Source organism: Heloderma suspectum, chromosome 5, assembly GCF_057233095.1.
Source record: "Heloderma suspectum isolate Gila_16-S chromosome 5, 16-S_ref, whole genome shotgun sequence".
NCBI classification, from domain to species: domain Eukaryota; kingdom Metazoa; phylum Chordata; class Lepidosauria; order Squamata; family Helodermatidae; genus Heloderma; species Heloderma suspectum.
The window spans coordinates 33,262,314-33,278,072 of NC_139462.1; the positions used below are offsets into that span (position 1 = coordinate 33,262,314).

Consider the following 15,759-nt stretch of genomic DNA (forward strand, 5'->3'; position numbering starts at 1 on the left):
CATAAGTCAAATTACAAAGGCAAGGCTGTAGGCTGTAGTGAATTACTTGGGCACTTATACAATTGTTAAAAAATATCAGTGGACTGCTTTGTTGGTTTTTCCTCTTCCTTTAAGAATGAACCAGTCGTAACCCGTAACTGATATACAAAGGGAAAAAAGTGAAAAAAGTACGCATTTTGTGGCACGTGACAGAACGTAACAAAATGACTAAACCATCGTGACATCAACAGTTATCATGCATTTAGTTTCACATGGAACTACGAACTTAGTTTAAATTTCACAAGTTTTGCTAGACATGCTAACCATCCATATGTGCACTGACAAGCTTATATTAAAAACTTTTAAGAATACTCTCCCCCTTAGATTTTTCAAAGCTTTTTTTTTTTGATTACAAAATTTCAAAGGCATTAGCATTTTCTTTTTAGGGAATATAAAGTACGCCAGTATACATACATTTCCAGTATAAGTCAGACCACTAAGCGCATTACAGTCCCATACAGGCCCATACAGCCAATTTTTTTCCTTAAAAAACATGCATAGGCAGATTTTTACAGAATATAGATGCTTTCACTGCACTTAATATGGTGTCTTGTTCACTATACTTAAAAATGCACCACTCATAAATATTCAAATTCAGCAAGCCACAACCAAGACTTGATTTACCAAAAAAATCCTAAATATAAACAGCGAAAAGAAAAAGAAAGAAAAAAGAAGGGCATCATTATTCCAGTTTTTTTCTTAAGAACTTAAAAGAAAAAGATTTCTCACTGCCAAATTAAGGTAAATGTTATATTTAAAGAAGGGAATTCAAGCACACTAAAGAAACCTGAGGTAAGCATAATCTGTACAAAATTAAACTGTCCTTTTTGGCGTTTTTAACAAATTTGCAACATTCTTTTTTATTTTTATATATTTTTTAAGATTGCCTAATTTTTTTAAGATAGCCATTGTCTGACAAGAGTAGCAAAACATTATCAATAAATAGTCTCCTTATTTAGTTTGTACATCGCTTTGTTAAAAATGTTTTTGATGTTGTCCATGTTTAGCGCTGCAACTGTAAACGTACAATAGTTAGTAAGAAATCAGACAAAGTTGTCATGTCCAGTAACATAATAAAAGGCCTTTCAGTTAACATATCTAGAAGTTTCCAATGCAGTAGGAAAACATGTTCATTCCCCTAACTTTGCAATATATACCAGCATTAGCTTTCATTTAGTTTTCTACAAGCATTTTAAAGGCATATCCAAGGAGGTGTTTAACCCCCACCCCCACCCCCACCCACCAAAATAAAGTTTACTATCTCTTCTTAGATGATTTTGTAAACTGAATCCAACACCTGGCCCCCAGAGCAAGTAAGCTATCATCAGAGGCAAGAACACCCAACTGCTGATAAGCAGTTACCCCATCATGCCCTGCAGCTCAAAAACAAAAAAATCACAAGTCAGAAATGGTCACTGAATATTGCTGCTATTACTGCCATTACTGTCAGTGCCATTAGTCTCTGAGGAGATTGCCTTGTTGATGGAGTTAAGGTTGGCATCTGATGGCAGAGCATCCCTGCGCGGGGGCATCCTCTCGTTAATCCGGTCCAAGCCTTTGGCTTCTTCAAAGCTCGTGATCTTATGCTGTGGCGAGAATCCTTTGATAGCTAAATAGAAAATTGGGGGACGAAGGAAAACAACAAAAACAAAAAAAGGAAAGGCAAGTCAATGGAGACAAAGTGTTGGCATTTCATCAACTTACTGAACAATCAACTCAGTGATAAATTCCTTCATGGTAAAGAAAATAAAATGACAATGCAATTAAAGCTTCTAGATGTATTTGGAAACAGCTAGAAAGTAAACAGCCAATGTCTCTTGAAAGATTAAGATGCTCCCAGCAAAATTAAGTTCTGACATTTTTTATTCTGTAGTTTGGTCTAGATGAACAATTTTTCAGGAACTAGAAAAATAATCAGGAACTAAAAATCGGTTGTCTTTCAGTCTAGAGGCCAAAGCACACTATTTTTTTTTCAATGCAGTGAAATCATCACAATGATTTTTGCCTTGCAATTTCATGCAGTGAATGTGTCTCCCCTTGTGTTGGCAGCTGGAATTACAGCAGGAAGCCCGTTTATTCCCAGGCTCAATGTGGTAAATGCGAGCTATTACATGTGTACGTCTCAACGGAGACATTAATTTGAAACTGGGAATGTAAGGATAATTGCAATGACTTTATGACGTTCAAAGAAAAGGTCTGAATTGGTATTAGGTGATAAGTATTTGGGATGCCCTCGAAGTCTCTCTCAAACACAGAATTTATGTTGATTTCCATGGGAGATTATTTTTTTCTGTGGCATAAAACATGTAGGACAAAATTTAACAGCACAGCAGCTGTTAAGGTCTTTACATGAAAGATGAAATGGTCAGAACTACAGCTTGTCCAAGAACTCTTGTTTGTGACCTTTTTATAGTCATATCCCTAGTTTAGCCAAACTTGTTGCTGAAACAAGTGCTATGGAAAAATGTTATGGAAAAGTGATATGGAAAAACCCAGTCCTGATTGTGGAAATGAGGAAAAATACATCTGAAAAAGGTGTTTTTTTTTTTTTTTTTAAAGAACTAGGATACTGAAAGCAAGACACTGGGGATCTCTTAACTGCAGTTAAAAGATTGGGACCAAGGGTGCAATCCCATGCATGTTTAGACAGAAGAAAGTCTTACAGCTCCCAGCATTGCCCAGCCAGTAGAGCTGGCTGGGGAATGCTGGGAGTTGTAGGGCTTTCTTCTGTCTAAATATGCATAGCATTGCACCCTAAACCACTGAAACTGCACATCTTGCACCCGTTTGCTTGCCTCTCTTATGGGAATTTTCTCTGCCTATGTTAGCCATGATTAAGGACTACTTTTGGAGTAAAATTAATCGTAATTAAGGCTATCCTTTAATCAGAGTTTTCTAACCAGGCCTGCTTCCAGAACAGAGGGCTCCTAACACTACGAATTAGAAGGCGTTGTGCAGCTATTCTGCCTTTTTTTGTGGTAAGAGAAAAGACGAAAGAAGTGGTGGGCAAACATGGGATGGTTATGAGTGGAAGACAGTAATGTCTAGACCACTGATAAAACTCTGTGTATGGGGCAGAGAGATGGTCCATAAAAGCACCTCAGCTTCAAATCCTGGTTAAGAATCCTGGTAAAACAAGGAACCTGGTTAGGCTTTATCTTGGTCAACACCACTGCTGATGTAACATTTAACCATGGTAAACAGGGAATTTTATATTAAAAAAAGGAAGGGATAGGTGGCATGCTATCTGCTCCATGGGAATAATGGAAAACAGACTTCCCCCATTATAAAGGTACCTACACCACAGGTTTATGAGATGGTATGAGGCCAGCCTTATAATGCATTAAGCAGAAAGCCCTCCCTGACTTCACCACAGCAGGAATGATCATGCACTACTCAGGAGCAATAACCTTCTCCGTCCACCCTAGAGCACTACGGAATAGTCTGGTTAAACTCCTGTAATTCAGTGTGACATGGGCTCTGAATATTATTAGGAACATAGGAAGCTGCCATATACTGAGGCAGACCACTGGTCCATCTAGCCCATTATTGCTGACCCTGATTGGCAGCAGTTCTCCTGGGTTTCAGGCAGGAGTTTTTCCTGCTCTACCTGGAGATTGAACCGCGTACCTTCTGCATGCCAAGCAAGTGCTCTAGCTATAGCCCCTATTATTCTTTTTGCGTATTTGTCCTTAACTTTGAAAGTGTAACAACATAGGAGCCAGTAACTGAATTTAAAAGTCCATGAACCTGCCCTTTAGCAATGATATTAGTAGTTCCACACTGATCTCCCTGGGTATTTCACAAACTCATTGATTTTCAAGGAGCCTGATACTATTCCATCCTTGTTCAGTGACTTATTTTAGAAAGTGTTCAAAACAAAAAGTGGGGAGCACCCTCGGCAACATTCCATTAATAAAGCTTAACATCGATCACTCCTACACCTCAAAAATATACACCAAACAAATGTACTGTATTTCAAGAATGTTGGTTATGTTTCTTTCTGCTCAGTTTCTTAACATGCAAGGTAGCCAAGATGGTCAGCTAGTACCAGCAACAAGGGGGGGGGGGTTTACTGGAGAGTGTGAGCAGAAAGGAGGGGACTAGAGACTGAATTTGCTCTTTGGTTTATCTGTCTAGAAATCTAATCAAATTTGTTCTCCATTATAGAGAAAGCATAATCCTTTCTGAATTTTGATGATTTTCACATTTTCCCCTTATGGGTAAAGTCCCTGGTACTATTAAACCACTTGTGTTGAATTCTGTGGCTAGTACAACTCCTCTCATGCTAACCACTTCTGTGGAAATATGTACTGCAGACAGATACAGAGGACCGTTTTTCCGCCATGTGGTGATTTTTCTTTCTTTCTTTTTTGGTAGTCATTACTGGGTGGAATCCACTGCACTCTGCACCATCGAAAGGGGTGGAACATGAAGTTGGCTTTAAGGCCATCAAAATTTGTGAAAATGTCAACAATCTGTAAGTGGACTGGATCCAAAGAACCATGAATGGAAAGAAAATAGCTGCTTGTGTGGGTCCACAAAAACTTGCACAAGAATTCCCACGGTGCTTTAATAGGTAGGGTCCTTGTGTTTCTGTTTGTACAAGGGATTGTGCAAGCAGAAGAACACAGTTGCATTCAGTTTAACTCTTCTCACACAAGAAAGACTCTAGCGCAAGGTGTAAAATGGTCCTTCCATGCATGAGTCGAAGATACCTGTATGTGGAAGGGCATCTCTGGATCCAACCCAACATGTTCAAACTTTGCATGCTGGACCACTTCAAACAACACAGTTTGCTGTGGAATCTACCACAGGGCCAAAAACACCCTTGGTTGCCTGGAACAGCCCTTCTCTCCCATGTAACTCAATATTACAGTTTCCACCCATTCGCCATCAAATTTCATAGATGTTTCATAGTTAGGCTTGAACAAAAAATCATAGCAAAACATCCAATCCCGCTTAAAAATTCACCACAATGCTGCTAATCATTTACCCAGTCCCTTGAAGCAGGTGTATAATGAATGGCAATGTAAAGTGTAATGTGGTTTGATTTTGCAGGATGCTCTGCTGAAGTTGGGGGTGTGAACATTTGGCTCCCTCAAATGCCTGAACAGGCCAAGTAAAACTATTCATGTAAGCAGAATCTTTATTAGATTTCCCAAAAGAGAAAAATTTAAGAAAACAAAGAAATAAAAAATAATTTTAAAAATTAAATCTTTGGTTATAATGCAAGGTTTAGCTTGAACAAAACATATTCCCAGAATGGGCTGCATATTAAATTAATCTTGGTGTCAAGCAGACATATTTATACACCTTAGTGCTGACGAATGCGCTCTGCTGCAGTTGCTGGTCAGACAATGATTATTAGCAGTTTACATTGAGAGTAATACTAAAAAACACGACACAGTCACAGAAATCACAGGAAAAAAAACAGCCAAACTTGTCAACAAGAATGCACACTGCAGAGTAGAATTTGCCAACAGGAATAGAGAATTCCAACATAAATAGCAGTGAGTGAGCTGCTATTTAGAAAGCAGTTGTATTTTCTCTTACTTATTTCTAAGAATTTTGTTCACTGCTGTAACAAAAAGATAAAAAAAAAACAGATAGGAGGGGCCAAAATGGCACTGTTACTCCTTGCCAAAAGAACTAATGGTTAATTGTTTTTGTTTGGAAAAACACACATTTTAGGGGGGCAAGAACAAAATACAACTGAAGATTTTGTTGTTGTTTTGTTTTAAAGGGGAACTTTTGAGAGTCTTCTTGCAAAACAATTTGAATTACTAATTGTATCATCATGTACAGAATTATTTCAGTATGCATTTTGGAGATCTCTTAACTGTACAACTAACGAAATTGTTTAGGAGTTGAAATAAAAGGATCCTTGACAAAGTCAGCTTGACATTTTGCATTGAAATATCTTCGAAGGTAATTCATTTGTGTCAGTGGTCATTTCAAAATAGTGCTGGTATTAATGGCTGCATTACAGGAAGTTCCCAAAGCTTGTAAAAAAATGAATAAATAATCATCTTACCATCTCTTGTTGTTTTAACTTTTTTTCACCCCAAAGGGACATTGCTGAATTACAGTGAAGACTCATTCAAAAATATCTTTTGCTAGGGACTTCAGCACAGAGAGAACCCCATTCAACTAAAGAAAGTTGCATTCTCTCAATTTTCATATATAGCTGACATTGATGTGAGGAACTGATTGGTCCCCCAAAGGGAAACTGCTTGTTTGTCAAATGGCTTCTGCTATAGAGCTGCCATGCCCCCTTTGAGCTGAGTTGCAAGTTTTCTTATCCTTGTGCGACATTGATTCAGCACTTCAGGCTTAATGGACACAGATCAGAACATTGTTGCAACTTTAAAAAACAACACCAACAACAAAAGAAACACTTTCCCCTTTAAAGCAAGTAAACTTAGGTTAATACTGAGCCACGATTGTTAGCTCAACACCCACACACTCTATACAAGCTACAGCAAAGATGAATACACCCAGCAGAGCCCTTATCTGTTGCAACAACAACAGAAAGGGGTCTGGCCAATTTACCTTCATCAGCCTCAATAGCCTCAACAGTAGCTGAAGAGAAGAAAGGGGTAGCAAAACGAATGAGAAAAATGAGCAGAGGATTTAACTCTAAGAACAAGTCAGTGAATAGCAAAGGAGCTAGTACACTTAAAAGGTTACTGTAAGTGCTGGATTTTGACACAATAGACAACATAGAATGCTACACACAAAACAAACACAGGTATTGGAACTTGCAGGCAATAGATTTCTTTTTTTATTTTTTGGGGGGTGGGAGATGTGAAAGAGTCTTGTTTCCTCTAATATAAAAAATACTGTGTTGATTAAACTGAAATTCTGTACCATATTGTCCATCCAACTTACACGAAGTTAATAGTATCAGAGAATGATTCCAGCATTTAATGGGCCAAGTTAGATTGAGGTGCGCCCAATAAGACAGGATGTGACATTAGGCCAGCAGAAGAACTCCCTACCTATGCTGATTACGGGAATATCAGAATACTTCCTGTGCTCAGCATAAGGACTCTAGTGTTACTTCAAGGAAAAGGCTGTTTGTGAACTTTTGCATAACCAGTTTTTTTTCTCCTGGACTTCATTTTTTTTTTTTGAATACACACACTAACTCACACACTTACTAGAAAAAGGGTAAAGACATATGAAAAAGAGCTTTCAAAGCCAGCACACAATTTTTGTTTGCGGGTTTTCTTGTTTTGTTTAGAGTGCACAGAACATCATCTTTTCAAGCACCTCTCCTCCTCCCCCCCGCCCATTTTTTTTTTTTTGTTAAAATGTTTAACTCAAAAGATAAATGTTAAAAACCCAGCTTGATCAGATCTAAAATGCTGGCAGAACAACTGAACATTTCACAGTTGCTGGTAGTATAGCATAGATTTCAAATAGATTTCAAATCCACCACTATGGCTTTTGAAACTGTGCTTAACAAGAATTTGCAAGCAGAAATGAAAGTTAGTATTAGAAATGTATTATTCACATATCATTAAATTTTAGCTTGCATTTCTTTTGAAAGCCAGATGCGTTTAAATTACCATTGGTGTTACATATAAAAGCCTATCTGTCATTGAAACAAACTGGCCTAGGTCTGACCAATTAAGAATGTTGCATTTTTGTGGTTGCAATGTTTAATATGGAGATCAGTGGAATTTCATTCAGTGTCATTTTGCATCAAGGACAGTTCCCCCATGGAATCTATAGCCCTCAGGTACAGCAAACAGGAGAACTAAAAAACCAAAATAAATATGCATAATATGAAAGAGAGAGAAACAACAGAAATTAAGATGACTAACAGGATCCAAAACAGCATGGATACACTGAAAATAACGGCCACTAGGAATGTACACATTTCACAGAATATATTGCCCATATTTTCTGTTAATACATAGAGTGGTTGGCAAAATGTGCTTAACAGAAACTATGTAGATTTCAGTATATTTGGTGAACGGTGCAAGGTGTTAACTAATGGGTTGTATACGGTAAAGTTTTACTGAGGTATAATACTGCAGTATGAAGGAATTTCCCAACAGCCAGGCTTTGGGACAACATGACAGAAGCAAATTTTACTTATTTTATCAGGACAACAGCAGCATTTTTGTTCGAACAAATTCTCTCAAAAGTCAAGGCACTAATAATATGGATAAGATCCTCTATGTGCATAAAAAGTTCCATTAGTAGGACAAAAGCACTTTGGTAATCATACTGCAGCATTTACAAAGCAGAACATTACCATAGGTGTAACACACGAGCCACCAAAAAGAGAGTTTACCACAGAATACCTGAATCTTCTAGATAAGAGAAAAAGAGACAGAAAAGGGAAAAAATACAGGGAAGAAACTCCAAGAAAGAAATGGGAAAGTTAGAGGCTGAGACTGAGTTATTGAAAAGGCGAATGTCCATGTCTCACAGTTATTGAAAGCTACATCATAGTTACGGTAGGACACTCATGGGTGCATGAAATATATGTTACACAGCAGTTAACACAGATAACAGCATACAGTTAATATATTAAAATACTTGATTGAGGCTCCTTACTTCAAGAGGAATATTTTACTAGCTATGGCTCTACAGCATAACTTATACAAAACAGGACTTGAAACTATCAGGAGGAGAAAGTGCCTCAGTGTCTGTCCACATAGCGAAACCAATATTAACAAGTTCTTCCCTTCAGGCTCATTCAAGTAACTTCACTGAAGTTTTCCATGAACAAGAGGAAAGGAAGAAGAATCCAATTTGGTGTTTATTAGCCAGACTCAGAGCAGGCTGGCACGTTGGCCTACAGTACACGATTCTGCAGCTGTTTGTATATGTAGTGACCCCCCACTTGTATATAGGGAGAGAGGTAATTTCCAGCAACATTCTTATTGATACTTTCTGCGCTCTGAAAAGCAACTGTGCCTGTATGTGCAGTGGGAGAACTCTCTCCTACTCCGAAAGATGGAATTCTTAAAAGGAGATGAGGTCATCTTCCCACTCTCATTCTCACCTTAGTTGATAGCCACTGTGATGACCCACAGTCATCAGTGTCTATCAACGAAGATAATATGTAGGGTGGATAGTGCCTTCCAGATGCTTTAGATTACGATGCCAATAATTCCCAGCCTGCATGGCCAACGATTATGGGATTATGGGAGTTGTAGGCCAAACCATCTGGTGGGTACCAGGTCACTTACCCCTTATCCCAATGGTGTGGATTTATATGAAGGATCCTGATTTAGGACACAAGGCTGTATTAACGGACCTGAATGTTTCTTATGACCAGGACTAGTGCTAGGTTTCAGGTGGCCCTGGGAAGAGTGCCCTTGGTGTCCATCCCAGCATCAGCAGGCTTACCTGACTTCAGGCAGTGGGGTGTGGTCCGATGGGTTTGGGGCAGCCTGGCAGTGGTTTGCAAAGAAGCACTAAGCCCACTGGATGATGGGGAAATGAAAATGGCTGCCACACCAGTGAGCCCAGTTGCATGGACCTGGCTCTGTGTTCAGCACTGCTCCTAGGCAGATGGCCGGGCAGGAAGCCTGGCAGCAGCAGAGGCCTGACAGGAGCCCCAAGCCCACATGACTGGTCATGCAGGCATGACTGCTATTTTAATTTCTCTCCAATGTAGTGCCCATTAAATATGCATTGTGTTATGGGGAAATTAAAATGGCAGCAGTCATGCTAGTCCAGCTACATGTGCGAGGCAGAAAAGGCTCATGGAGTAAAGGGGTCTCATGTTAGCTGGAGCAGTGGGCCCCAGCTTTTGCCTGAGTATGCCAGGTGCTGGGTGTTTGGCCTGCGTATGGCTTAGTCAAAGGGACTAGTGTGGAGGGAAGTGATATTCAAGGTTCTATTAGAGTTAAGTATTTGAGTCCCAGTATTGGGAAAAAGGCGGGATATAAATAAATATAATAATAATAATTAAGGCGATGTATTCCCATGCAGTGGGCAAGTCCCTCTTTTTTGTAAACTTAAGTCTTCAGAAGCCTATTATGTTCTGTGATGTGTGTATGTGTGTTTGTGTGTACACACACACACTTCACAGTGACATCCTAAGCTGGTGCAAACCTCAACTAAGTTTCCCAGCCTGATGCCAAAAGCTCATGCAGGGATCACCACCAATGAGGGCTTCTGGATGGCTCAACGCCCCCATGAGTGGGCAGGGGAGGAGCTTGGCTGTGTACGCATGTGCTTTTGCTCTATATGTAACCCCCAATCGTTTAGACACATTTTTACATGCACATGAGGCAGCAGAGTCCCAGGGAACTAGCAAAGAAATGAGCCATAGTCATTTCCCCCAGAAGATTATTCTATACACAAGCGCAAATCCCCCACCCCTCCCAAGAAGGATCCATTTTTCTCTCTAAACAACGTCAACTGTAACCAATACATTTTGCAAACTGGTTTTGTGCATTTATTAAGGCAAAAAGGCCTAAATTTTATAAATCAGTTTCCAGTCACGTTGTGATCTCTCTCTCTCTTGCTCTCAATCTCTCTCTCTCTCCCTCCTTGAAAAGACTGCATCTTCATAATGTAAAGTAACATGAGAAATTCTGTAGTTTAGCAGCTGGGTCACAGCAGAGATGCATAAACATGCTTACCGCTTTGAAGAGTTTGTTTTCCTCCAGACAGCACCCCGCTGGGCAGCATTCCTGTTGGGGTCAACCCTTTCAGTGTCAGCACACTTTCACTCTCCTCCCTGGCAGGAACAGGATGAGACCATATCAAGTGATGCTATCAGCAGGAAGAGAGGCTAAGGCTCAGCACCCTTCCATTATTTCTGGATCCAGCTCCAGCTGAGGGATCATCCCCTTCATCGGCCTTTTATATTTCATGTCACTTTATACATTAGATTTTTACTGCTGCAAGCTGCATTGGATGCCAATTTGTGAGTATAAAGCATATATATAATAAACAGAATACTTTTGTTTTCCCCTCCATTAACACTGGACCAAGGAGATGAAAAACATCTATTCCTGGCAACATCATTTTTGTGCAGGGTTAAAGCATATATCTGAAGTTTTACATTTGCATTGCAAAGACAATCAATTTCCTGAATAGAGGTCAAGTATAAGGAGTAAATTCTCATTTATGCCTAGTTTAAAACATTATTAAAAGATCTTTTATATCTATATCTAATTGTCCAAGTATTAACCATCTGATGGATTTTCACTGTAATGAATATGGAAGAACGGGTTCATATGGCCATGTTCTCATGAGGATTATATCATCCAGGTGACAGTCTGGACATCTGACATTTCCACCATGTGTCAGTGCTTATAATGCTAAAAATGTATCTCTTTTGTGACTTATGCCAGAACTAGATTTTCAGTGGTAGACATGGGCTGGGAATCTTGGTTGTCACTGAATGACTGCAAAGCAGAAATGGGGAGGGCACCACTTACAAACAAGAAGCAGAGGGGTTGCTTAACCTTTTTTTTCCTATGTGCTGCTTTCCCATTACCACTCCACTTGAGCTGAGAAAGCACAACATAAAAAACGTTAAATAAAAGAACGTAAATAGAGCCCTACTGGATCAGACCAAGGGTCCATCTAGTCCAGCGTTCTGTTCACGCAGTGGCTAACCAGTTGCCCACGGAAAACCCATAAGCAGGACATGAATGCAACAGCACCCTCCTGCCCATGTTCCCCAACAACTGGTGTACAGAGGTATACCACCTTTGATAACGGAGGTAGCATAGAGCCGACAGGACTAGCAGCAGCCATTGTTTGATGCACTGCAGGGAAAAGCTGCAGGGTAGGCAGGGAGTGGCTTGTAGGGGGAAAGTGATGGGTTAACCCATGCCTGCCCTGGAAATTGTACTCCACTGCTTTGCAGCACTCCGGTGGTAACTGGGGTTTCCAGACCTGTGACTGCTGCTGAACATCAAAATCCAGCCTCACTATTTCAAGGCAAATCAAAATGGACCTTCTCTCAGTCAAAAACAGAAAGGCACGTGAACATAGCGGAAAAGCATTTAAATGTATAAAGAAACAGTGGCTTTGGGTTTTGTCTATAAATTAAACACAGTATCACTGAAACATGTCTTGTATGACGTTAAGATGTGTCACACCTCTCAACAGATTTTAATTTTCGGGCACTGGAAAAATTTAACCAAAAGGAAGAGAAGCAGCTGCTGAAAAAATAAATGGAGCGGACACTGAAATTAAACACCCTGTCTCCAGAGGGTCTAAATGAAGAGCTAGAATTCTAGCCACTCCTGCAATTGACGTGTAGTTTTGAGACATGCCCTCATGTTTGTAGCTCAGTCTAGATATGAAAGACCTTGAATGAACTGCCCTGGTATGGCAGCATCTGTAAGAACCTTTAAGAAAAAAAAAAAAAAAAGTTGTCTACCAGGGTAAGAAACATAGCCTTCAGGATATTCTTTCCAGTTGCCCATGATTTACAGCACGAGACATACTTGTTATAAGAATCTTTGCAGACATTTTTATAAGTATGGCTCTATATGTGGAATATTTTAACTGTTTTATACTGCTTACATGTATGCATAGGCCTTGCTTTCAATGTGCCCTAGTAGTTGTTTAATTTTTTTTACATGTATTCTATTTATGTGTTGTCTTACCCTTGCCTTACATGATTGTTGTTACAGTCCTTTGAAGAATGCCTAATAATAAAGAGGCTGAAACGTGTCAGGTTTTTCATTAATAAAATCTTTTACAGCATCCTGAGACGACTCTCTCCTTTTGGGTTCACCTTGGATGCTCACCCGCCTTTGTACCGTTTAAAAGTGTTGGCAGCAAAAGGTCTTAGGCCAGCACTTCAAATCAAGTGTGATTTAATAACCTGGCTTGTTCTGAAGCTTGTAATCATAGTTTCTCCGTTTGGATGAAATAGGAAACAATGGTGAATTAGAGGCTTCTTGGTTTGTTTGTGCTGCGAAGGGAGGTGTGAAGAGCACAGGCAAAAGGCTCATTCAAGTCTTGGCATATTAAGCTTGAACAAAGCTTCTGGGTCCGCATCATAAGCTGGATAAATGCAAGAAATCTCTGGATCAGGGCTATAACCTACTTCAAATATAAACAGTTGCGGGGAAGAAGCTTTTAACTGATTAGTGAATTAATACACGAGAAGCATCTAAAAGCATCTCAAAGTGGACTGAGAAGCAATGAAAAACAAGCTAAAAGTTTTGTCATCCTTCTAACAAGTAATGAAGTACGTAGAAGTCATACCTCAGCACGGAGAACACTCGGGCCATTTTGCCTATTGCCCGGATCTTGTTCCTTATCACTTCTTTTCGAGCTGCAGCTGTGGCACCTATAAGAATTTTTTTCAAGGAATTATAATTTTAGTACTTAGTAATTCAATTTTTAAATTACTTTTCCAATAGTTTGACAAACTAGCTTCCCTGCTGAGAGCAACATCTGAGTATCATGAATCTAGAATATATAAAAAATTTGCTGTTAAAAGCATTTTATCTCACGCAAATAGTTTGGTTATATTTTTATCAAAATATTACTTTTCCATCTACAGAGGACTTAGATATATTTAATGTGTGCATAGATTACACACACACACACACGCCCTATTCAAGCATTCAACTTACCAGGTAGATGAACACATGTGCCAGAAGTAAGGCCATACCACACAGCCCCGCTCCCAATATTACACGTATCACATTAACCCTCCCACTGGTTAGAGCTGGAACACTGGGTTGTATTTCATGTTAGTCCTACTCAGAGTTGACCCAGTGAAATGAATAGGGATTACATTAGACTAATATTGGATACAACCCAACACATGCTGTTGGGGTTCTGGTTTGCATGAAGCGCTCCACACGTACAACCACAATTTAACAGGGAATGCTGCATACTACATGGCAGAGTTCCCTATCAAGTATAACTATCAAGTATAACTTGATAGGGCCGGGCCACACCTTTCCTTGGAAGAGAGAGGAGGACCCCAACCAAGAACAACTGCCAAGGTGGAAGGAGAGGCAATCTGCTGCTTGCTGTGACCTCTGCTTCTGCCGCTGGGACTCCTGATCCACCACAACACTGTGAGTGCTTCCTCTTCGCAGGACTAAGGCCCTGACTCAGCAGCTTCTCCCAGGACTGGCACCCCCTCCCAGCCCAATTGTGCCACCTTCTTGGGCTGGGGGCATAAAAGCTAGGCTTCTGCGGGGGCGGGACCGCCACCGGCGGGACGACACCAAAGAGGTTCGCCCCTTTGGGGGAACATGAGGGCAAGGGCCCTGCCACTTGTCAAAGGACTTGGTTACACATCTATCTTTGGAGGGATATGCTTCAAAGAAAGAAGGGGAGATGAAAAGACCCAGGGAGCAGCCATCATAACTATACAGGGCAGAGGGAGATATGGTGGGGGGAGACAGTTGCATGTTCCAGGGAGCGGGGACCATAACAGGGTCCTGGTTGTCCCCAAGCAGTCCCCCAATACAAATAACCTGGATAGCCTCGGCAGCAGACCCCCTGGGTTGAAAATACTGCTGGTGAATGCCAGGTCGGTGAATGGTAAGACAGCAGCCATCCAGGACTTGATCCTGGATGAGCATGCCGACCTGGCATGTATTACAGAGACCTGGTTGGATGAAGCTGGGGGTGTTAATCTATCTCAGCTTTGTCCCCCAGGGTTTTCTGTAGAACAGCAGGCCAGACCTGGGGGGCGGGGGGGGGTAGTTGCAGTGGTCTATCGTGATACTATCCCCCTCACCAGGTGCCCTGGCCCACAGTCTACTGGGTTTGAGTGCATATACTTAAAAGTGGGTGCTTGGGACAGAATAGGGATTCTGTTGGTGTATTGCCCAACCTGCTTGCTCAACAGTTTCCCTTCCTGAGCTAGCCGGGGTGATCTCGGCGGCGATAATGGAGTCCCCTCGGCTTGTTCTGCTGGGAGACTTCAACATCCATGCTGAGGCTGCCCTGTTGGGAGTGGCTTGGGACTTCATGTCCTCCATGACGACCATGGGTCTGTCCCAAGTGGTTTTTGGCCCCACTCATACAGCAGGTCACACTCTAGACCTAATTTTCTATGCTGGGCAGCATGATGGTGATCTGGGTGTGGAGGAACTTTCTGCTGTTCCGTTTTCATGGACAGATCAGTACTTGGTGGGGTTAAGACTCACTGGAACTCAGTGCCTCTGCAGGGATGGGGGACCGAGTAAGTTGGTCCACCCCAGGAGGCTGATGGATCCGAATGGTTTCCTGATGGCTCTCAGGATTCTCCTGCTGCCTCGGCAGGCGATTCTGTTGAAGCCCTGGCTGATCTCTGGAATAGGGAAATGGCCAGGCGGTGGACACAATCGCTCCTGAGTGTCCCCTCTCACGGACTGGAGCCAGACCAGCACCCCGGTTCTCTAGGGAACCGGTGGTGATGAAGCGAATGAGACGGAGACTAGAGCGACGTTGGCGGAAAACTTGGAACGAGTCCGATCGAACACGGGCTAGAACTTATCTGAAAGCCTGGCAGTGAGGGCAGCAAAGAAGTCTTTCTTTTCTGCCACCATTGCATCTGCAGGGAGCTGGCCAGCGGAGCCGTTTCAAGTGGCCAGGGGCCCATGTGTTGAAAATTCTGACCACTCGACAGCCCACTGTGAACAATTTGCTCAGCACTTTGCTGATAAAATCGCTCGGATCAGTTCTGACTTGGATGCTGTAGTTGATGCAGATCCTGTGGATGTCACTTTGGCTCCTACTTGTCCAGGGTTGAAGGATTCTTTTCAG

The 15,759-nt window shown here is 41.3% G+C and overlaps 1 protein-coding gene across 1 annotated transcript in view; it reads right to left on the reverse strand.

Moving 5' to 3' along the window:
• Nucleotides 1–359: 359 nt before the first annotated feature.
• PPP3CA (protein phosphatase 3 catalytic subunit alpha) overlaps nt 360–15,759 on the reverse strand; it is a 271,308-nt gene continuing 255,908 nt past the window's right edge. The window contains exons 11-13 of the mRNA XM_084855718.1: nt 13,252–13,336; nt 10,659–10,756; nt 360–1,648 (exon numbers count right to left, since the gene is read on the reverse strand). Of these exons, the coding sequence (XP_084711844.1) occupies nt 1,452–1,648; nt 10,659–10,756; nt 13,252–13,336 (380 nt within the window). The 3' untranslated portion in view covers nt 360–1,451. The remainder of the gene's footprint in view (nt 1,649–10,658; nt 10,757–13,251; nt 13,337–15,759) is intronic.